This window comes from Microtus ochrogaster, chromosome 10, assembly GCF_000317375.1.
Source record: "Microtus ochrogaster isolate Prairie Vole_2 chromosome 10, MicOch1.0, whole genome shotgun sequence".
Lineage (NCBI taxonomy): Eukaryota > Metazoa > Chordata > Mammalia > Rodentia > Cricetidae > Microtus > Microtus ochrogaster.
Window position 1 is genome coordinate 19,112,076 of NC_022016.1, and position 25,109 is coordinate 19,137,184.

At 38.6% G+C, this 25,109-nt stretch overlaps 1 protein-coding gene across 10 annotated transcripts in view; it reads right to left on the minus strand.

Annotated features, from left to right (window-relative positions):
• Nucleotides 1–25,109, minus strand: part of Mpdz (multiple PDZ domain crumbs cell polarity complex component) — a 152,510-nt gene that overhangs the window by 39,457 nt on the left and 87,944 nt on the right. For 8 of the 10 annotated variants that reach the window (XM_013348246.2, XM_026782211.1, XM_026782209.1 and 5 more), the window contains 5 exons: nt 20,567–20,765; nt 14,746–14,850; nt 11,933–12,025; nt 6,167–6,344; nt 3,410–3,520 (listed from right to left, as the gene is read on the minus strand). In XM_013348246.2, the coding sequence (XP_013203700.1) occupies nt 3,410–3,520; nt 6,167–6,344; nt 11,933–12,025; nt 14,746–14,850; nt 20,567–20,765 (686 nt within the window). The remainder of the gene's footprint in view (nt 1–3,409; nt 3,521–6,166; nt 6,345–11,932; nt 12,026–14,745; nt 14,851–20,566; nt 20,766–25,109) is intronic. The other 2 variants (XM_013348249.2, XM_026782210.1) reach the window with 1 other exon arrangement.

Consider the following 25,109-nt stretch of genomic DNA (forward strand, 5'->3'; position numbering starts at 1 on the left):
CATTTCTTTACATTGTTCCCCATTAAGAAAACTGTGTTCTGAGCCAGGAGATGCTGATTTAGAACAACTACACCTTTAAACTTTAAAAGGTGAAAAATAAAAATGAACCACTATATAGTGTGTTCTACATTTTATGGAGTTTGAGAAAGATTCATACTTAAAAAAGGAAAAAAAAATCTTAGAACATCTCCTACATTACTGAAGATTTTACAGCTTTGGATAATAGTTAAAGCCTGTGTTTAGAGTGTTTCTCCTAGATTTTGTGACTTGCCTGTAGTAATCCCCTCGCCAGGACTGTTAAAGCTGAATATACGTATTGAAGGCAGGAAGTCAGCCAAATAGAATTTAGCGTGTTCATATTTAAAAAGAAAAAAAGTAATTTCCTTAGCACAATAAATTCTTCCTTTCACACTCGCTATCTTTTCCTTCTATTGACTGTATCTTTCAAAGAAAATTGCAGACATTTAAAATTCATGCTGGCTCCAATTAAATGTTTGCGCTAGTTCTCTCTGAAAAAGCCCCGTTGCCGGGCGTGGAGTGGAGGGACTGGTCACATGATTCTAGCATGCACGGGCGAGCATGCTAAAGACACTGTCCGCCAGTGCCAGCATCAACGCTTATGCCACATTACCCTTTCAATCTGTGCTTCCTGCAATGTTTTTCCCGAGAGGAAAGGCAGGAAAAGATATGGGTACAATGACATTTCTGTTCCTCTCAACTTCCTCCCTCCTTTTCAGTTTAAAATGTCAACTCCTGCTTTACTCAAGAGGGGATTACAAGTGCCAAGAAACATGACCACTTAGTAAGAAGAAAGAAATGACTGGGCAGTGGAAACCACTGGAGGCCTGCTGGTGTGGGGAGATTATTTCTGGTCACCAGGCACAACAGATCCAGCACCTCTGTGTTGTTTGTAACTGAGTGGGACAACCAAATCAGAGTCATGATAGTAAGAGATGGAATTCTGGAAGGCCTCCAGTTTCATTCCTTTTCAAATATCACAAGATTTCAGTTTGGCACTGTCAGCATAATACGAGGTCAGAGGAGGAGCAGAGTACAGGGAATGGGAGGTCCCTTCTATCAACAGGGAAAGAGTTACAGAAGGGACAGTCTGTTTAAAAAAAACAAAACTAAGGATGACCTGGATGTCCTTAGGAAAGGAAGGAAGAAACAGTGTAATTGAGAGGACACTAAAACACCCCCTGGCCCCTCAGTCAGAATGGGCACCGCCCACTTCAGTGACCACACTGACAGGGTTATATGGGACAGGCTGCAAGTTCTCATCCCTGAATAGTCAAAGTACAGACAGACAGAAAGACTGCCTCTCCCGTCTAAGATTTTCCAGAAGCTTCATCTTCTGCTCACAAAGCAAACTTCGTCACATGGGACGCTTCGGTAAGAGCATTTGTGGTGCTTTTCCTTCAGCTAACCAGAGGCCTGATTACTTCCATTTGGAAGTAAATCACCACTAACAAAGAATATCTCATTTTAAATGCAAAATTAATTCTAGTTTCCCAAAGCAAAATGTGTCTAACTTGACTAAACATGTCATTTCTAAGCAAGATTTATCCTGGAATAATTGCTATAAAATTAGGTGTCATTATGCCTCAAATAAAAAAAATAGGAATATTTTCCAGGTGTATGAGACAATATCTTTCCAGCTCATTAGAAGATGTGATTGGCATTGAAAGAAATGTTTGTAGTTTAAGTGTTCAAAGTAATATTAAGAATCACTATTCAGCAGTTTATAATATTATCCTAAATGATATGAGTTAGAAATTAAAATAAAACAAAAAAGGGAATAAACCCTCCCACACAAAAATGGCTGTAACTTAACTTAAACAGCCATTTACAATATTACCACGCTGTGTCTATGTTTAACACAACAAACGTTAACAAATGTATGAAGATTTGTAGTTATTTAAACAAACTGAATAGCATTTGCAAAGAATGCAGCAGGAGGCAGCCCTATCATTTGGCAGATTTTCTATCTGAATGGATAATTATTACCTAACAATAAACAACTGAATGGTTAAAAACTGCAGATGTGAAGAGAACTGCTTATATTAAGAAGCACTCCATCCACTGAACACAGTGAACCCCAAACCAGAGCCACACCTGTCTTGACAACAAGGAGATGGACCAGTACCATGAGCCTGGGTTCGGTATTTGGGAACTCAGAAGGCTCATCTCACTCACAAGGCTCTCTCACAGGGAACCCGCTGCCTTGCTTCCACCAGCCCAACATTAATATCTTAAACTCTTAATTTTTTAGTAATTCAATGTATGTTGCACATAATGCCATATTTTAAGTTTCATATGATGCCTTCTGCTGCCCTCACACGTTCAAACACTTTTCTTTCTAAACTAACCAACCCTAGATGTAGCGGCTGGCAGAGGTCCGCAGAATGGATGCACAAGTCTCTATACACAAAAGCAGCATCTCCCGGAGCTGCAGGAGCTCGAGGATCCTTGGGAAGTTAGTATTACGAGAACTCCACTCTGAGGGACCACTGATGTCTGAATAATATTCCTGGTGTATGTTAATAATTGTTGCATATGAAGAGACTTCAGTGAGGCATAATGGAGGAATCAAAAACAATATCAAGCTATCAGTGGAATGTTCACCATCAGTCCTACTAGGGCATACCAAATGTGCTAAGCTGCAGCTTGTATCCTTTCTATCAATAACCAGTGATACACTTGTATATTCTTAAATTTTATTTTCGTTCAGGGTCTGGCTAGTAGCATCAAATTTGCAGTCCACCTGACTTGGCCTCTGGACAGCCAGGACTGCAGGAACACAACACCATGGTTGATCCTAAAATAAATATGTAAACTAATTTAACAATGGTGGCTGAGGGTGAAATGGGCTAGTAGGTTTTTGTCGCCAAGGATCTGAGAAATAATAATTATGAAATGATTTGTACATAAAGAGAATGTACTCTGAGAATTTTGTGTTCAGTGGAATACACAGATATAGGAAGGTTCTGATGTTGTGATTGCATAGGTAGGAGATTCATAAAAAATAAATTTAGGGAAAATAATGAAGTCTGTATAGCTTCTAAGAGACTCAATTCAAAATGACTAGTGTTTAACCTACATATCACATTCTATTCCTGTCAGTAATTTGTTTATTTTTTTAAAATCATAATGAATACTAGAAAGATACCAATTTGACATGGTGATAACTTAATTCTTCTTTATGTATTTTAAAGTCTTCATACATACAGGAGAAGAGATTTGCAGGGTAGCTCAATGTTTCGATACAGCAAAGGGAACCTTTTACAAAACACCTTCTGAGACTTCAAAAACTGGCAGGTGCACATGCAAACAACTTGGTCCCTGCTATGTTAGACTCCAAGTTGAGCACTGTTTCAGTATGCCTACCTTGCCCTTTGTGTTCGCTTACCCTTGGTCTGTTTATAATGCTCTGTACCATAAACACTACAGGGTTGCCTGCTTTCCGTATGGCTTCCACAGCTTGTTCATGGCTTGCATCTCTGAGGTCCATTCCATCCACCTGCAAATGGAAGGCCTCAGCTTAACATTTCAAGAAGCTAGAAGAACAGAAGAGTGATTTGGATAAGGAGTTCTAAGGCTCCTTTAGCTCCTGGAAGATTTGTTTCAGTACCAAAAACAAAAGAAGCTGTAAGACTACACACTTCTCATCCCTCCGTGGATTTGTGGCACCTTGTTGGGAATCAGTTCTTCCAAAGCCAACTGGAGTTATAAGCAGTAGGAATGAGGGCTCTGCTTCTGCATTTCTCATACCACTAGCTGCTCTTTTATGTTTCTGAGTCAGTTTATGGGTCAGCATCATTAAAGAAACAGTCTAGAGAGATGCATTCAGGGTTCCTTTCATCGAAGCCTGTGCTATGCTGTTAATTCTTCATAAAGTTATTTACTTAGGACATGGCAGGCGTGGGAAGAGTGATTCTTCATGGAATTCTCCTAGAGAAATTTAAAGAATAAACAAAACAGTAATATTCAGAAGCGTGAGACTACTACAAGGTTAGTTTTGGAAAAGAATCTGCAGTAGACGGGACAAAAGTTAGAAGCCAAAAAATTGTGTTTGTTTGTTAGTGTCTTATATAAATAGTCTGGGCAACAAACGACATTTTGTAATGTTTTGTGGGTGATGATCACCTCAGCTTATGCACTAGATGGTCAGAAAGAACAAAGAGAAAGGGACAAATGCCACCCCTGACAGATAACTGTAGATCTCATTTCCAAATACCAAGTCAAGCTCAAAATGGACACAATTCTGTGGATGAGAACAAATCATTATGTACTGACATAGAACTATACACACTTAGTTAAAAGTCTCTCTTATACCATAGTGATATGACAATATTTTTTAATTCATACTAAAGTGACCTTTGACATTTCTATCAAGACAATAATGATTCCTACTGTATGTCACCTAAACATTGTCACTCAAGTCCAAAGCAACCACATTAGTACAGGGCTGTTTTAGGATCCCAGGACTACAAGGGGCTACAAGGACTACAAGGCTTCCTATTTCCTGGAGAAACCCTGAACACGATGTATTGAAAAAGTCACCAGTAACATAAATTTTACAATAAACACACACACACACACACACACACACACACACACACACACACCCTTTTTTTTCAACTAAAAAAATGGTTTAACTAAAATAGTTTATTCTTGACTAATTGTAATTGATATTTAATTGTCTTAAAGGGCATTTGTGGAGCAAACTATGGCCAATCATGTCTAAAGATCTTTGTACATAATTTTTCTTTTTCTCTTTAGGTAAAAAGTATTTACTAGTTAAACTACATAAAATAAGCCTCCTGGTAACAATTTAAAATTAAAATTTTACATGGAGTTCTGACTCAAGAAAGAATTCCATTAAAGAGGCTAGTATATCATTTAATGAGAGTAGGCCAGTTTGTCATGTCATTTGTCCTTATAGATAGTCACAGGTAAAAGAAAGGCACCAGATGCCTATTTCCTCTCAAACTTCAAATTCTCATTTCCATAGGCTCAGAGAATGAATGGATAGATGAATGAATTTGCTAGCCAATGTTAGAACATTTTCTTTTCTCATCACAGTTTTGGGGGTTGACACCCAGGGCCTTGCATGTACATGCAGTGGCCACCCTCGCACTGAGCTAAACGCCTAGCCAAAGTGAAATACAATATACAATGCAATAACCAACCTTCTGAACCAGGAAGGTATTTGAATGTGTCAGTTTTACAGACTGAGAAAATGAGACAATCACTTGTATAAGGAAACACAATACCCATCACAGTCGTAAACATCTTTACTTCTCAGTTACTCCTTCCTTTTACTCTGTAAACTAAAAAAACTGGATCAGATATCCACTTCTCAACATTTAAATTTAACTGTGCCTAATCTGATTGAATAGCTTACTATACTACTTTGAGGTACTTTGGTTACTTCTCTCCTTCCTTCTGGCCAGGCAGGCACAATGCCGTGTCTACTGCGGACTCTAGCTCCTGGCCCAGCGCTGGGAACATAGTAGCTGGTCTTCTAATACACATCAGTAAATGTGCGTGTGGCTGGACTGCACATAAGAACTCTGGATAAGGCATTAGATTTTAATTAGGGGAGACATGATTTGATATATGATATATGTTTCTCTCTTACACATAGCAAAGTGTTTGCCATGCACATGCATACACAGGGCCCTCTGTGGTGAAGCGGCATGGTACTGAGGAGGAGGCTCCTAGATTTGTTGAAACATTCATTTAAAAAGTCATAAAGTTCTCAGCATTGACAACTTCAGGAGAAAAAGACTCACTTAAAACCTCACTCAACCAAGTTTATATACAATGAAATGACTTTAATAAATTATTCCTTGCAATAACATCTTACTGGAAAACTTAACTATGAGATATGTGTTTTCCTTGTATATACATGATATTAAACATTTTAATTTTCCCCTTAGAAAATTTTTTTAAAAATTTATATATCTTAGGACCAATGCTTTTAAAAATGTCTGTGTTTCATGTATAGTACATGAAACATGCAGTTTGCCCCCACAGACACACAAAGGAATATGAAAAGAAGGAGATGCCTATACAGACACCGGACGCTAGCGCAAAAGCAAGGATGACAACTCGTTGGTAAGAAAGTGAGAGAGCAAGGAGAAAGCTCACTGGACGTTACCTCAATTATCCTGTCTCCAGGCTTCAAGGTTCCATTTTTGCCAGCTGGACTATCTTCAAGAACATGTTTGATGAAAATACCCCTCATCACTTCCCCATTGCTCAGGCGGCTCCCCATCCCTCGGCCACCAACAATGCTGATGCCCAAGGACTTGCTAGGTTCTCTCCAAAGTTCCACCCTATAAAAAAAACAACAAAATTATAAACTCCCAGAGAAAACCACAAAGGAAAAGCTTCTTGAACTTTAGAATATCCTGTAGATGACATAGTTATTGCTATGATGAAATGCTATGACATGACCAAAAGTAAGCTGAGAAGAAAGGGTTTTATTTCAGCTAACAGTTCCATATCATTCTTCATCATCATTAAAAGAAGTCAGGACAGGCACTCAAACAAAACAGGAAACTGGAGCTCTTGCATTGCTGGTAGGGATGTGACAAAGTACAGCCACAATGGAAAATTAACAGAAATTACCATAAGGGAATACAACCAAAAGGAGACCAGTCAGGGTTGTGAACAGATAGTTTAAATACCTACATCAGCAAAGAAACATCCACCACAGTTAAGAGGTAGATGCAACATTAATGTTTATCAGAAATGAACAAATAAAGGCTGGCAAGGGGGCTCAGTGCACCAAAATGCTATCTGCATAATCCTGACATACCTAAATCTGATCCCTGGAGCCCATAGGCAAACACATTGGCTTGCATCTGTAATCCCAGTACTCCTGTAAGAAGATGGGAGGCACAGACAGGAGGGCTGCCCAGAAGCTCACAGGCAGCGAGCCTGGTGTACACCAGGAAGCAGAACCTGGAGTGACCTTGCCTTAAATTATTGGTTGGAGATAAACCAACTTCCACCAGTTGTTTTCTGACCTCCACATGCACCCACACCCATGCACACACATACCACACAGAGAATAGTAGATCACTTCAAAATTTAAAAATAAATAAGCAAAGTGATACATATTTTATTGGAATTTTACTCTGTATTAAAAAGAAAGAAAATGCTAAAATACGTTTTGACATACACAAACTCTGAGTGTACTATGCTATATAAAATTGACCAGCTAAATGAAGTAATGACAAAGGCCTATCATTGCACTCAAAAGAAGTCCAGAGCAGACATATTCAGGGACAGGACACTGAACGGAGTTTGCTAGCTGGGAAATGGATATGGAGGTATTATTTGATGGATACAGTGTTAGTTTTATAATAGTCTTCTGTAGATGATGGTACTAAATTTATATAGTGAAGGTTCTTAAAGCCTCTGAATCACATACTTAGAAGTGGAATAATAAATATGTCTAATCACAATAGAACCCTAGTCATAAAAGATTAATGTAGATACTCTCCAAGTCACGTGTTTTGTTAATATTAATATTGGACTCATATTCTAGGCTAAAGTGCATGCCAGTGAAGAAGTGCCATTTTGCAGGAACATTAATAATACAGACATTACATGATCAGGAGACTCAGCTACCACAGAACAGATGGCAGCTTCTGGGTTTAGCAGCCAAATCCAGGGAAAGAACATTTTTGCACACACTAATCAGAAGCTTGCCTCTGTGGGAATCTTTCTTGCCAGAGCAGACCTGGTCATTAACAGTCAGGGCATGAAGGACAGCCGCTGAAAATATTCTCCATGAAATGATCCTTCTAGCACCTCCCGAGATTCCCTGAACGGCGTCGCACTTTCCGCTCCAGGAAGAACAGTGGCTCCTTACTGTTCTGCAAGTTGATTTCGTATGCTACTACCCTGCAGCCCTAGCACTCACTGTATCTATTGTCCCTCCCTGTCCACACAATAAACACAGAACTCACACAGAATATCTGTCAACATCTAAAGAGTTAAGGATGGAGGCTGAGGATCTAACTGGAAAAGAGATTGTTTGGTGTTTGATATTAAAAAACGACGTAAGGATGGATCTACAGGACCATGCTCTGGAAGGGAAGTGACGTGAGTGTGAGGAAGAGGTTCAGGGTGTACATCTATTCCAGACTTCACAGAAGACAATGGTGCTGGCATTGAGGACATGAAGACAGCATGGTCCAGTGTGCCCTCAACACTGACATTTAGGGAGTTTCAATAAGAGGAAACTCTGCAAAGTGAACAAATTGGCAGAAAGAAAGCACTAGTGTAGAGCAGCAAGTGTGCCAGATGAGATGCACAGGGCAAACGTTTCCCCTTTGCTCAGGCAATTTTTTTCTTAACTGAATATATATATATATGTATATATATACATATATATATATATATATATTCCTAGAAAGTTGATCTGTTTAGTTGGAAGAAATTAGACCATGATCTTTGTGAATAAACAAGCTAAAATATTACTCAACATTTTCTCTCTAGTCTATAAAAATCATAGAACCAATATCCTTTTCTCTTTTTATATTTTATTTTTATAACATTATACATTATTGTAGCTGTTTGTATGCCTGTGTATACACAAATGTACATGTGTCAGTATGAAGTATACACACAAGTATGTACAGAAGTACATGCCTACCCCCCATGCAGAGGGAAGAAGAGGGTCTTTAGCCTGTCTTAAATATTTCTTGAATTAACTTTAACAGTAAATTGGTCAAACAAAGAAATTTAGCCAATGTCTGTATACACATTAGAAGCCAAGTAGGAATCTTGAGCTCTTAAGAAAACTTTAAAAAGGAGTGACAGGAAATGTCCCCTACAGCTGTTCATTGATAAATGTGAGTTGAAATGATTTTTTTGAGAACTATAAGCAGTAAATTATATTAAGGCTTAGGGTGTCCCCATCCTACTCTTTAAGGGAGCTGAATGTGCTTCCACTTAGTCCTCCGAACAAGTCTAGAAGATACATATTCTTTAGACCTCGAAAGGAAGAACCACAGATTCATGATCTCTGGCAAAGAACACTGGGTACTCTAGAGAATTGACAGTTTAAACCACTATTGTGATAGATGGTCTATGAATCCTTAAACAATGCAGACAAGAGTCAAGTGATCACACAGTCAGGAAGCTAGGCTGACCGGTCTTTAGACACAGCATGGTGAATATCCCTGGGAAAGAGGGACACCTGTCAAGAAACACTGTGCAGAGCATGTTCTGGCTCTGGGACCAAACAGCTGGGTTGTGTGAGCAGAGTCCCTGGATTCCGGCCCCGGTCTTCTGCTACTTAATCACATGGCACTAGGCAGATCTGCTTAGTCTTTTTGTCTTATTTATTTCAGTTGTGAAATGCAGCGAATGAAAATCTCCAGTAAGACAGTCTTCTGCAGAATCAATCCCTTCAAATATCATTGTAAAACAAAAGCTTTGGTATATATCTCAAAATAAATTGATGATGGTATTGGTGATCATGGTGATGGTGGTGGTGATTTCTACAGGGATGGCAGGAAGTATACTTTTCTATCTGTACAAGTGAGCAAGTAAGTACATACCTCCTCAAACCTCAACTGTGTAAAGACAAAGTTCCATCCATTGACAGAACACTTAAAAACTCTATACATGTCATTGAGAATATCCATATATTTAAATAGAAGTAGAAGCTGCTATGATCACCATAAAAAGAAACAAGATAACTTCAACTAAACTTCTAAAATGCATATAAATCTATAAGCCAGTAATTCTACTCCTGGATACATAATACATAACCTAAATAAGATTTCATACACTAGCAAAAAACCAATTTACTCATGCCTACTTTGCATCTTAATTTTTTAAAGTTATGATTGTGCGTGTATTTTATTTATGCAGAAGCACGTGTGCCATGGTGTGCATGTGGAAGTCACAGAACAATTTTGTGAAGTTGGTTCACCTTGGCCCTCTTTGTAGGCTCTGGGGATTAAACTCAGTTGATTTGGGCAGCAAGCACCTCTACCACTGAGCCCTTCCATCAGGTTCATTTTACAATCCTTAACACTTAACGAACAAATATTCTCTAGTTCTAAAAACAAATCTGTTGATTTTGTGTTTCCAATACTAGGAAGAAGGCTCGTGCTTCCAGAAAGCTCTGGTGGTGCTGTCTCCTTCTTAGCCGCCATCGGTGAACATTCTCCGGGAGTAATTTAGTACCTCTATACACAGTGGTGGACAGAAAAAAGCAAAGCCTCCTGTTGAGAAAGCCTCTTTGGAAGCCTTGGGCATTTTCTGTGTAAAATCACCACCACAGAGGGAATTCTTAGGCTGATTTGAAGACAAAACTGAGAAGCAAAGCATCCAAACTTTCCAGTCCCAAGGATATGTGCTTCTTTTTCTATAATATCTTCCTTTTGTTGATCTACTTGCAACAGATACACAGACTGGATCAGGTACTCCTGAGGACTGCCCACTGCTGTACAGGGGCTGTTTAGATGCAGAACTTACTGATTCTTCCTCAATATTTAAAAGATTCCACAACTAATCCAATTATACAAGTGAAAAGCTTTAGAAATCAAGAAACTTGTGCACAATACTCAAATACAGTTCATATTGCCTCCAACCATTCATACACTGACTAAACTACTTTTTATATCAGGGTGAGATTAAAACTAAGCCAATTTACCTTTTCTATAGTTATTACTTTATCCAACAACATTTAACTTTGTCTGTTAACGATTTGCTCTAGGATAACTTTATTTCTTTATCTACTAATAAAAATAAATAAGGCACTAAGACCTTATAATAAACTCTCTGTTGTAGATCTTTCCCATATATTCTTTTCTCAATGTAGATAATGCTGAGAGAGACAGAAAGCTAATTGGCTATTGAAGAAATTCAAAATAAATTTTTTTTTAGATGGCTGGAGATGTTTAGTTTCTCTGAAAATGACATAAAATACAGTCTTTTCTGTATTTTATAAAGTATGGCTGCAGATTAAAGCTCATTTGTGAACAGGCAACATCACAATGCAAGGCTCCATGGCAATAGCTAACTTCAGGGTTGTTTGAAGGGGCCGAGACATGATTACTGTTATATAGTAACCCACACTAGTCTATGCTTCATATACATCTAGATCTTCCCTGGTCAAGAACATCCTATCTTCCTCAGAGACAGAATTTATGTCTTAGACTTTCTTCCTGCTTACTCTGAGTCCATACCCAAAACTCAGTGTAAGTTGACTTGACTCAGCATGGGCATGTTAGTGTGTTCTCAAGATACAGTGATTTGTCTGAGCAGATTCAAGGCCAGTCTTCTTTGCTGCATAGGAACCAGTGCCAGCAAATATAAGGCTTTGGATAACTCAGCCTGTGACAGCTCAGTTCTTTGCTCGTATTTCTGTCTCTCTTTCATATTTACAGTTGTCTCTCTCTCTCTCTCTGTCTCTCTCTCTGTCTCTCTCTCTGTCTCTCTCTCTCTCTCTCACACACACACACACACACATTTATGTATGCATGTAAAAATAAAATATTATGTTTTACATATATTATGTATATTATACTATGGTTAAATATATAATTTTAAATGTAAACATGTAAACAATGTGAAACGCAAGCAAACATTTGGCATTATACCTAAAACTATTCAGAACTTATGCATTCCAATTACCTGTGCATACTTTTACCTAGTTAATTGTCTTTAATGTCTACTATAGATCCTTGTGTATAAGTTAGTTTTAACTCTGTATGATAAACATTATTTTCTCTAATATACATACAAAAAAATGAAGAATTAGCAATGTCTAATGAAGTGTCAGATGCCAGAAGTAGCAAGCTATAGGGTAGTGCTTTAGACCACACATTCTTTCTCTCTCCCTCTTTTAACACAGGAACTCACTGAATGGGCTGAACATAGAAGGAGTCCATACCTCCGGGGCTGACTCCAGCTGCTGTAGGCTGCATTCTGTAGTTCACTTTCTTCCCCTTCTCCTTCTTCTCGCTCTGGTAGTTCCGGAATGTCTCTTGTTAAGGAAATATACAGTGAGAATTCCGAGCAACACTGCCCTGAATGTACTTAACTGTTAGTTAGAAAAGCAGAGCTATCTGAATTTTCATTGTTCCTGACCAACAAATTCATAACATTTCCAGTATAAGAAAACAAAACTAAACTAAAATGAAAACAAAACAAAACAAACAAAAAGAAACCCGAAGCAAACAAACAACAAAAACCAAACCAAACAAATAATAACCTTACACCAAAGTCAGCTTCACATGAAAATTTGACGAAACTGCGGCACACAAAGTCTTGGCTGATTGAATGTGGAAGAATAAAGGAATAGTAAAGGAAAGGAGTGAGGAAATTCCAAAAAGCCCTGGAATTCTAAAGTAAAATTATTTGGCAAATATTTCTCTGCCCTGAAGGAATTCATCATCAGTTGATTTTATAGAACTGAAAGATCTAAAGAAGGCATGTATTCAAATTATAGGCATTCTTCATTGACAGGAATCCCGAACTCATTCAAACTATGTGATCTTTAGATTTGAGATCAGAAGTTAGGTGACCCAACGGATCTGCACTTGAACATGATTCACAGTGCTGACAAACCAATGGGCAGGCTCTCCACGAACATCCTTTTCTTTGACCTCAATGGTCAAGCATTGTTTAAACATCGTTAAAATGAAGATTACCTGCCGCAGGCCCTACCAGCTGCTCTGCACTTGAAGTCCCTTTATGTAAACTAAAAAGAGCAGGCAGATCTAGGAAAAGCTGTGTTTTCTAGAGTATAGTTAGCAACAGTTCCAAGAGGTGTACTTTAAAGGAGATATCAAGAAGCTGAATGAGAAACAGTCCAAGTCCTCTGTTAAGGACCTAAAGAAATGTAAGCCGAAGAGATGAAAAGGAGATGAAGAAAAAAGTAGGTTTAGGAGACAGTGTGAGAATGTTAGCAGCTGCTGTAACAGCTACTGAAGGTCAAAGGAGAGAGGGGGGAGTGTCTACCCTAAAGCCTGGGCTAGGAGATGTATGTATAAGCTACACATAGGCGATTTGGGCCACACTGTACTGCAGACCTGACATTCGAACTGAGAGAAGACAACCTTAATCCTTTGATGCACGGACCCCAGCTTCTTTAAATAACTCTACAAGGTTTAGTTCTTTCATTAACTCATACATGCTCTTCCAGATATGACTAGTATTTGTATCTTAGCATGTGGTTTTAGGTTTTCCAATGTTGTTTACTCCTTAGATCAAAATAGAACCATTCTTTTCTTCCTCAACTCAGGCAGCCAAGCCAAGTATTTAATTGCTTTCTCCATGTGACTTAATGTTGGCAATCAAAGACATTTCTATAACTATGTCTTAATCTAAGTGCCACTAAAGAAGTCACTGGGACAAAGTCATACAGTATAAAGCAGTGAGAATAGAACTGAGGCCACCTAGGGCTTACTCTCTTTGTTTTAAGGGCTTGTAAAATTCTTCCTTTGGATTCAATGGTCAAGATCTGAGTCTGACTGATTACATCCTAAGCTTGCCTTTGAAACTAGCTGTGGGACTCCAGGAAGTTAAGTTCTTGCTGCTGTACATCCCTCTTCTGTAAGATGCTTTTTGTAAGCATCCTGATGTTAATGGCAAATATGCTTTCTCTGTGATGAAGCAGTTAATAACTACACAGGCAACCAAGGCCATTTTTCTCTCTATGAGAAACAGTGATGAAAGTACCATTTTTGTTCTAAGAGTTTTGAATGTTTTAAGGCCTATGAACTGTTAGATGTTAACTGGTCCTGTATTTGGACAAAAGATCACTTTTTCCATTTTGATGGAAAACACTAAAAAACTACAATCAACCCATGTTATGAAGCCTAAGATGGGAATTCTGGAGGGTAAATAGGTCAACTTTTATATAGGGTAGGGTACTCCTGCCATAAATATCATGAGGCCCAAAGGACTATAATTTTCCTTTTCTTTACTAAGCACAGATCACGTCTTTCCATTCCCAACTACTCTCTGCACACTGGCCTTGCATAATTTGCAGAGAAAGCAAAGGTGCTATGCTGTAATTCCTTTAGGGCCACTGGGAACCAAGCTGTCCTGACACCTTCTGTGGATACAGGAGTCTTCTGAGAAAGACTCCGAATATTTGTGAAGCTTTATGCTGTACAGCATGCTTACAAGAAATGTGGTATCCAACTGTCAGTGTAACTGCAAAAAGCAGTCCACAGAACATACTTCCCGAGAAAGCACTCTGACATTTCTCTCCTGCTGTGAACTCAATCAGTAGTACCAACAAGCCCCAATTCTGTCTTTTCGTAAGAGTGAAGAACACTCTATTATTTAAAGGTTCTTCAAATACTGTGTATACCCAGAGCCTTAAAAAGCTAAGCACAAATTCCTAATATCCCTATATACCAAGATTCTGAGCTTAAGAGAATTAATACATTCACTAAAAAATGTTTCTGATTGAGTTGTTAGATATTTCTAAAACAAGAGAAAACACTATATAAGACCACAGAAAATGTGATGTCTAGATAATTAATGAAATAATTATATAGGGAGAATTACCAAACTTAATGTAAAAAGTGCTATGCTAGCTGGGTGAATAAAAGATTGTTTTAATTTATTGATTTGCATATTTATATATTTCCCAAATTTTCTATTTTAAGTTATAATGACTTGACTAACTGAGATAAAGGAGGAATTATTTTTAAGTCTTCTGCATTGTTTTAATATTGATTGTTTACTCACCTGCCAGTGTATGAAGAAAAAATATCCAGTGCCATTATTCCTCCAGATTGTTGGCCAAAACTTACTCTGAACTCTTCCAAATGTTCTGCAGGCACGTAAGTAATTCTGGAAAGAAACACAATCCGTGAGAGGAAAGGAACAGAGTTCTGCCTGTTATAAAAGCTTCTCCAACACGGCAAACAGTCATCCTGCCCATCCATGTCTGCACTGCACTGCTGAGTGGAGTGAGCACACTCAACAGGCAACCCGAAATTGAAAAGGCGAAATACTCTACAGGCAAACACAACAACTGGAGTAAAAGCTGTAAATGCTACTCACAAACTACTGATTTATTAACAACCACATAAGAAAGTATGATTATCTATTTCTCCAAATGAAAAAGCCAACGTAATGTTTTTGCGGTTAGGAAGCTATAAAATTCGTAGGAGAGCTAGGGAGGCAGTTCAACAGCAGAGCACTTACAGTGAACACCTCTGGGTTTGCTCCCTTTACTGCAATGATGAATGAATGAGTGAGTGGGACTAGAGTTACAGCTCAGCTGTAGAATGTTTGCTTACCATGCCTAATGCCTAGGCTCATCACTGCTACTGCAAAGTCAGTATTTATGTAAACAAAGATCCATATTAATATTATTTCTGTCAGTAGATTACTGAGCAGAAATAAATTAGGTTTACTTTATTAAGCACCAGATATCTAGAACTTGTTATTCATTATAAACAATTAGCTGTGGACATTAATTAGCATAATCAATGATTGAGTGAGCTCTATTAAACTACAAACTTGAAAACCTGAAGTCTGAAGCTAACATATTTAAATTTAAGGAAATATTCATTAATGTGCAGAAACTCCTTTTATCTTTTTATTTTTCCTCAAAGAACTCCAACTGTTTACACTTGAAAGCAAACTGGTAAATTCAACAAGTAGCCACCGAGCGTTCATCATGTAGAGGGCAGAAATCAGACACGTGGACCGGAATACAGTCATGGCCTGAGAAACCCACACAGCGACGCCCGCATTCACTGCTATTCACTACGGCCAGCTCAGCGCTGATAAAATCTGCAAGTACGTCTGTCAAGATCCTCAGATTAATCACTACTGTATTATACTACTATACAGATAAATACTGTATCTGATGGACAAGATATGATTGTGAGACTAGGAAAAAACAGTACATGTATAAAGCATGCTCAATATGAAATTACAAAAACTCCTAAACAAATAATACATCCATCAAGATGAGTTCAAAAGATCCTGACCCTGGAGAGTAAAGATATAAGAACTATATTTCATGGTGTGAAAAAATAAAAATTATACCGATTCATTACTTTGAAGTTAGGAAGATGTATTTCAAACATATTGATAATACCATAAAGATATTCCCCCTTTCACGTTTCTGAAGTGCAGTCTCATGGGCTTGAGGTGCTCTGAGATGTGACAACACTGTGAAAACCTCCAAATCCTCAACCACAAGCATGCCATCATTCATATTGCAGAAATAAGCTAAATGCCACCACAGACAGTGAAGCAGGAGTCTCTCAGAACACAGCTTGCTGCGCCACCATCAGCCCACCAAAAGAACACTCAAGTCCCGTGGGAATCCCCTTGTGACATTTCTACCCCAAGGACTAAAGTATGAGCAGAAAACACCAGTTAGGAAAATTTCCTGAGACAGGATGAAATCATTGCCTTTTCCCTGGCCCAGCTTAATTTATTCATCTATTAAAAAACAAAATAACAACAATAAAACACTTCTTTAAGGTGTTACAAAAATACTGAATAGTAGATTTGCTGTTCACACTTCAAATTCCATGAGTCAAAACCACAAAATCCACTATGCATCCAGAAAATCCTGTTGTATGTTATATAAAAAAATTAATGTAAAATCTAAAGGTAAAAGGAATTTAGAGAACCTATACTGATTCTAAAATTCGAGAAAACTCATATAAATAAACTCCTAAGTTAAAGTCAAGGAAAAATATGTGGGCAGAGTAGGACATGAATGCAACAATACTAATAACAAGCATCGCCTGTTTATTACTCAGCTTGAAACCCCAAGCAGCATCCATGAGTTGCCATCTGTATTTGCTGATTTACTTCTATCAAAGGGCAATAAATGAGGGTTTTAGAAATATTTGTTAGCAAGGAGAAAGAACAAAGGCAGCCGTTGCCATGGTCATTCAGTCCGACATGGACAGAGGCTACCAGAACAGGTATCCCACAATGCAACAGGACACATACATAGCAGTTCCAGCATACGGCCAATCATACAAGCCATACAACCTCCATATGTGTCAGAAGAGGTCCAAGCTGAAGGGCAAGCTCAGACACACGTGGAAGCAGATTATCTGGGAGCTGCGTAAAGCCTTTAGTGTAACCTAACCTCTGGCTGCCCATGGAAGGGAGGAAAAGAGCCTCCCTTTCAGAGATGCTGACATGTAATAACAGTTCCTAATCCGGGGGCTATGCATGCACACTCAGACACGATCGGTCTCACAAAGGAGCCTGAAAGCTTCGTGGCTGGTGAAAAGGATTTCCGAATAAGTTCACAACCATTACTGCGATGAGAAAATGTAGCAACTGCACAGCTCTGCTGGAATTTATATTCTTATAAATGAATAGCAAGCCAAACTGTACACACTGAATCTAATCTGGATCTATTCCTGCACTGGGATGTTGTAAAAGCATGAAATGGTTTTCACAGACAAGTTGTAACACACAGCCATAATGAGCTTTTGAGTCACCGATCCTCACACATAAAGGGGGCTCGATAGTCAGCAGGTGCTGCGGAGAATCTAGAATGGGAAGCATACGCCGCGGCATCTTTTTACAATGGTGTTAACAAATGTCAGTGTCTTGTGCTGAATGTGAGACGCATACATATGCAGTTAAAAGTGGGTGCTCCTGGATATTCTCCCCCTTTCCACCTCCCTCTCATCTACACCTCCCCCAGAAAAGCATCTGCTCTTCCCTGGTGTCTATAGCAGTGATTATTAACAAGCATGGAAAAATGTAACTGCAATCAATCTTTTATTCCTTGATCAGGAATTCATCCCACACATTGGGTTAAGGCAGGTGAATTCTGATTCAGCTCAGTAATTATCTGGCAGATGTTATAAGCAGCTGCTGCTAAGCACAAAACCCTGGCTATTATTACAGAGATGTAGAGGAGCTCCTGGCAAGGTAGAGTGAAAAGAAACAGAACACATTCTTGTGAGGCTTCACATCTGGCTTTCCATCGGAAACAAGGAGGCCTGGAACTAACTGGCTGTTCTTGAACTCCAGAAACTTGGATTATCTCTTAGGCCTGCCTGAAAGCACACACACTTCATAGTTTTCTATCCCGAAAGCAAGAGAAGGGAGGATTGTTTCAACAAGCAATCCTTTCTTTCCCTATGGCCAATCAGTTGTATAGTTGAGCCAAAAATATTTATTTATTTATGTATGTATGTATTTTAAAGTTTCCATTACTCCTAATAAGCAATATATAAGAATTGATTGAACAGAGCTTAGAGCCAGGCAATGACCACAAAGCTCAATTGGCCAGAGGCAATTCCATTGAGATTAAAGGAGCAACTGGACTTCCCTTTGAGAGAATGACCACGGTAACCTCAGGGTAGCTCTAACCCCTGCTTCACAAAATGGAAGTGACAGAAAGAGGATAGGTCCAAAAACACTTGAGAGAAAACCCAAAGAACACTGTTCAGCAGTCCGGCTCAGTGTGACTCACATAATGTTCTGTGTTTTGGATAAAGGACTGGGGAAGAATGAACTGAGTTTCTACCATTTGTTCAGAAGTCCACTTACTGTAATCTGAGTTAGCATCAATAGGCTTTTAAAAAAATGCTGTATTTTATAGGCATGCTGGTGTGTGGGTGCAGATGAATATGAGAAAGAAGTGTGTAACACTAATTAGCATGCGCATAAGAGAAAGACTGTCTAGTAAATCTGTGTGAAAAGACTGATGTGTGTGTGTGTGTGTGTGTGTGTAACAGAGAAAGACTGACTAGTATGTATGTAAGAATGACTAGTGTGTGTGTATGTGTTTGTGTGTAAGACTAACTAATGTGTGTGTGTGTGTAATACAAAGATGTGTGTGAAAGAAATACTGGTGGTGGTGGTGGTGGTGGTGGTGTGTGTGTGTGTGTGTATATGTGTAAAACAAACTAGTAAATTCCCAAAGATGGCAGATTTTTCTTCTTCCTGTTTCACATGTAACTTCCAGCATGTTTTAACTTCTGAGATGTGATGCCATGTTTAGGAAGTTAGCCCCCTAGATATCTTTCAAAGTTATAAGCATGCAGCTGCTCAGAGGATTGTGGGTTTCTGGCTAGATACACAAGTGAAGAGGAAAAGCAGAGACAATACAACTCATAAGAAACAGGAGAGGAGGCATTCTGAATTTTAATCTACTTGGAACTTCTCTGCAGTTAGCTAGATGCAGGAGGACCTATACTTTGAGATACTTCTGAAATTTCAACCATCATTTAGGGGAAATTCCAGTACCAAGTTTGGATTCTGATGCTGCAAGCTCGCAACATGTGCATTACTGAAAAAGAACTGAATGTTCAATCATCAGCCCATCTGCACTTCATACCACACCCAATCATGTACGCTAAATAGCCTGCAACAAACAATTCCCATGTGCTCGACATCATTCGCCTTTAGGCAAAAGGTAGGGCTGGCCACAAGCGAAAAGGAATGGACTGAAAAGTTTCCCCTGGGTGTAGCACAAGGACTGACTTTTAAAATGATGTTCTCCTGTACTCTTGTTACTAAAAGATAACTAAAAAACAGCCACTTGATCTCAAGATGTGCTCCACTGCACAGTAAAGTCAACAGGTGCACGGAATATGAAGGCACAAGTGAAGATTCTGCCTCAGTGACAGCCTTCTCTGCAAGACAGCAGGTGCTGCTTGCACTGCGTTGTGCTGAATGCTTATGAACGCCAGAGCAGAAACCACTTAGTCAGTATGCTCTAATGATGCATATTCTGCAATGGAATGCCATTGGTAATATATTATAGGAAAGTGCCCTAACCCACAAGTAATTACTACCAATTTAAGGTAAGCAGCCTTCCCCTGAGCTCTGAGCTTTGATCCCTTGGACAATAAGCACAAATACTCAATGATGAATGTTAGAAGCTATAGTCACATCGGTGAGGTATGGCAATAAAGCCTAAGCTGCCTTTTATGGTGGCTCAAGGAACATCTAATAATATATGTGTGTGTGTATACATACATACATACATACATACATATATACACAGACGACAGACAGATAGATAAATGTGTTTTTAGAACATTATAGACTTGTAGGAAAATTCAAGCACCTCCTGGCAAAATAAGCTACAGGTTCTATAGGCAGAAGTTATCACACAGATGAGAAAATCTCCATGGGCCTTGTGCTCTTTAGCCTTCTTCGTGCCTGGCACTGATTTGGTTCTGGGATTTCACATGGAGTTCTTCAGTAGTGTGTGCTTCTTTATACTGCGGGTTGTGGTTTCCCAGGAGGTTTGTGAGATTATGAGATGCATGAAACATAGGATATCTTTCACAGCTATGATTCTTACAGAAACAGCAGAAAAACAAAACCAGAATTAACACTGCACTGTTAGCAAAATTCAACGGTGTCACAATCTTCTCTATACCTGAACCAGAATCAGGAACTAATCAGAAAAAAAGCATTGAGTGATTCACACGAAATCAATATGACAATTCTGTGCATCAAATAGAAAAATATACTTACTAATAAGAAAAATATTCTTATTAATGAGATGAAATTTGTGAATTTCCCAAGGCAAATGGGCCCAGATGACACTTACTTTATGTCAGGTCCAATTAGAGAATGTCTTCTCAACATGGCTCGTGCCTGGGCATTGGTTAAACTGATGGTTGATTCTTCATTGATGGACAAAATGCAGTCACCAACAGCAATGCGGCCATCTCGACTGATGGCACCTCCATGAATAATGCTCCGCACGATCACTCCCAGGCCATCTTTGTTAGCACTTACTGTCATCCCTGTGGGAGAAGAAACGCTGATGAGGACCGCAGACAAGGTTTCCAAACTCACCGCAACTTAGCATTCACTTACAGCCTTGTAGATAAAAGGAAATGAGTAAGGTTCTTAGCCACTAAAAAGATCTTTGAAATGTATTTCATCAGTCATAGTTGTGCTTGTGAGATGTGTGTGTGTGTGTGTGTGTGTGTGTGTGTGTGTGCGCGCGTGCACCATGGTGCACATGTGGACACCAGAAGACAACTTTTGTTCATTTCTCTTTTTCTGCCATCACTTCTGGGGAGTGAACTTAGGTCATCAAGCTTGCATGGCCGGCATTTTTACTTGTTGAGTCATCTTGCTGGCCCATAATAAAACATTCTCAAGTGATTTAAGATGTTAGTGAAATTGCTTAAAGATAAAATATTCCATGTTTAATACAGAAGACATCAACACAATTTACACTATAAAACTGAGTGCAATTTAGTGCATTTGATGTGGTCTGCCTTTCAAGAAAAAGCTCTCTTAGAGAAGATACCATATGAGGTCAGACTCGTGTTCAAACAGCAGTTCATAGTTTTTACATGTAACATACTAACTAAAGGCAGGAGTGCAAATGGATCGCCTAAGATGGCAGTTATACCTTATGCCTAGTTCACTCACTCATCTCTGTCTATAAAGCTGTTTGCTAAATCTTACACAGGTTTCTTAAGATGTAAAATACAGAGAACAGAACTACCAACATTCTGCAGCCTGGGCTAAAGTCTTGACCCTAGGTTTGAATGTTGTCTATTGTCCCAAACCAAGAGAATGGAATTCTTGTCTATTTTATTTTTGTCTCTGAACTCTATTCAGGTCCTGATGTGGGCATTAGATATTGTCTTCACATATTCCTTGTATTTCATATCAAGACAAAAATTTAATCTTAGTCATTATAATGCTGTATGACTTTTAATTTTTCACTTCCTCTCATTTCTATGGGTTTTCTTCTATTATAGTATCCAGCATTGTTCAAAAAGAAACACTGGAGAGGTGGTGGTGGTAGTAGTGGTGGTGGTGGTGTGTATGTGTAAGTGAGTGTAGTGTGTTGGCCTTTGTGTACAAGTGTGTGTGGAGGTCAGAGGACAACCTCAGGGGATATTCCTCAGGAACTTCAATATTTTGATTGAGTCAAAGTCCCTCATTGGTCTGGACCTTCACCAGATAGAGTAGGCTAGCTAGCTATCACGCTGCAGGAGCCAGCTCATTTCTGTCCCCCATATCACCATAGCTTGGATTACAAACTACCTAATACCCAATCTGGCTTTTAATGTGGGGTCTAATGATCTCAATCATGGCCTCACACTTGACTGGTAAGTGATTCACCAGTTGAACCATCACCCCATTCCAGGAATTATTTCTGTTACTATCTGACATCTCTCCCTAAGAACTACCATTTCTATCTCTAAATACTACCTTGAATCTATTTGCCTTTCCACACTTCTTAAATCCTGGATCAAACCAATGCCATCTCTTGCTTGTAATTTTGCAGCCCCTTGACTAGCCATCTGCTTTCTGATACTTCCCTTCCAAAGCACTGTACTCAAGGTAGAAAAACAATTCTAAAGAGACAAATCATATCCGATGTGCATGAAACCCTTCAACAGTTTCCTAAGATACAATATATCTGTCAGGTACAGGACAGAGAACACAGAAGGCCTGCTGTCCTTGAACCTTGTATCCATTCTATCACAGAGCCTTGGCCCTGGAGTTCCAGCCACAGCATAGCTGCCTTCTTTCATGTATACAATTAATCTCTTTCCTTTTTCTCTTTAACCGATACTTTACTTACAGTATGCTCTAACGTTCATTCTCAAGTTCCTGCATCACTTTCCCCAAGAAGCCATTCTATATAGGCTATTTGAATTACTGTTACCTCAACAGCTTATCTGCACCTTATTCAAACACAAAACTTCTATATTTACTTTAAAATATTTCAAATACAATGTAAAGTGATAATATTTTCTTTTTTTTCAAACAAGACTGTATGAATAAATAAGACGGAGAGATAAAGGCATCAAGAATTTTTCTTGTTCCTTGTTTTCTCTTCTTGTAAGTTGAGAACTTTTTTGTTGTTGTTGTTTCAAGACAAAGTTTCACTATATAGCTATGGCAGACCTGGAACTCACTATATAGAATAAGCTGGTTTCAGAGAGTTCCTTGCCACCCCACCAAGTGCTAGAATTAGTATGCTGGTATTAAAGACAAGAGTCACCACACCTGGTGGTTTTTGTTGTTTTGTGTTGTGGAGACAGGGTTTAAGTCTACAACTCTGATTAGCCAGGAACTTGCAATGTAGACCAAGCTAAGCTTGAACTTGCAGCAATCCACCTGCCTCTGTCTCCCAAGTGCTAAGGTTACAGGCTACACACCATAACGAGTTTTTTTTAAAAAATAGAAATGTTGACAAAAGTAAAAAATTCATTTTTAGGTTATTTTCAGGATAAAATAAGTTTTATTATCTAAATAAGAATACCAAATCATATATTTTAAGGTAATTTTGAGAATGCTCCCTGTAATATTTATATTCTGACACCACATGTCTGGAAATGGGAAACCCACTATCTTAGAGTTAAAATGCGAAAACAGACAGAGTATTGAAAATTGCAAGAGAGAAGGATCAAGTAACTTACAAAGGCAGGCGTATCAGAATAACACCAGGTCATTTGGCAGGAACAGTTAAAGCCTGAAAAACCTGGAACTATGCACCTCAAACTGCGAATGACAACTACTGCCAACAGGAAAACAACCTATTAAAATTGAAAGAGAAATAAAATCTTTCCATGATAAAAATAAACAAAGGAATTTATGACCACTACGCCAACTCTCCAGGAGATGCTGGAAGAAAAACTAGCACCTCAAGAGAAGAATAAACACATCAAAGATGACAAAAGGAATAAATAAACAACGCCTGGATGGTCAATAAAAAGAGATATAGGAAAATGCTACAAAAAAGACATCTTTCAATATCAACTCAAATACAGTCACAATTCACCCAGTAAAAGCACAGACACTGAATTAGATTTGAAACTGGAACATAGCCTTCAAGAATATAGCTCACCTCTTAAATATTTACATCACTTTTGGATAAAAGGATGGAAAGTTATCCAAGCAAATATAACAAAGAAACAAGCAGGTCTAACTACTTCAGTATCTGAAAAAAGAGACTTTAAAACAAAACAAATCAGAACAGATAAAGTTTTCCTCATGATCAAGAGAACATGCATTTCTAAACACATACACACCAAATGTCATACAACAAGCTCTACTGGGGCCAAAGCCACAGAGCTGGCAGTGTGTGAACTCACCCAACATACAGATGTGAGCAAGTCTTATGGACATTCACTAGTTATAAAGCTAACTTCAGAATATAGTTCAAAATAAAGTTCTGAAAGAATTGCCCTGCATCGGTGGACAATGTTGGGCTCAGAAGATACAAAGAAAAGCACAGAGCAAGTAAGTCATGGGATGCATTCCTACTAGTTAGTGGTCAGGGAGATCCCATGGGATACATTCCTACTAGCTAGTGGTCAGGACATCCTGTGGGTCTCCAAAGTAAGACAGGATATTGCCACTGCCGTTGGTTACCCACCACACACACACACAACACACATATATATTCTAATCTCTAAGTTTAGAAAGGATAAAGACTAACCCACTGACATGGTGGCACATGCCTACAATTCCAATAATTATGGATTTTAGTGATGCCTGAGATACATTGTGAGACTCCGTCCCTAAACAACAATATCAAAAACCACAACAAAAATATTTCATAAAATTTAAACAAATTAGTAAGGAAAGCTTTTCCAGAAGCCTATAATTTATTAATGATTTCTTTTCAATGTCAGTAGAGAAAGAGGTGAACCTTTCAGAAGAGAAAGGCTGCAAACTTCAAACAGGCTTAGAGCAAACCATGACCCCAAGCAGCTGATGATTGCACACCTACCAGAACAAACTCGCCTGCTCAGAATTCAGCTTTATGTTACTTTAGGTTATAATAAAAACACCTTCCCACATTAAATCTTAAGTATACATACTGAATTACTTTAATATTTATGTTTATAAAATTTTAAAATTGAAGTTTTCAAGTTTTCTTTGTTAGTACTATAAAAATCTAAACATTGAAATCTTCTGAGAAATCGCCACACTGCTTTCCAAAGTGGTTGCACGAGTTTGCATTCTCACCAGCAATGAATGAGTATACCCCTTACTCCACAACCTCTCCAGCAAAGGTTGTCATTGGTGTTTTTGATTTTAGCCATTCTGACAGGTGTAAGATGGAATCTCAAAGTTGTTTTGATTTGCATTTCCCTGATCGCTAAGGA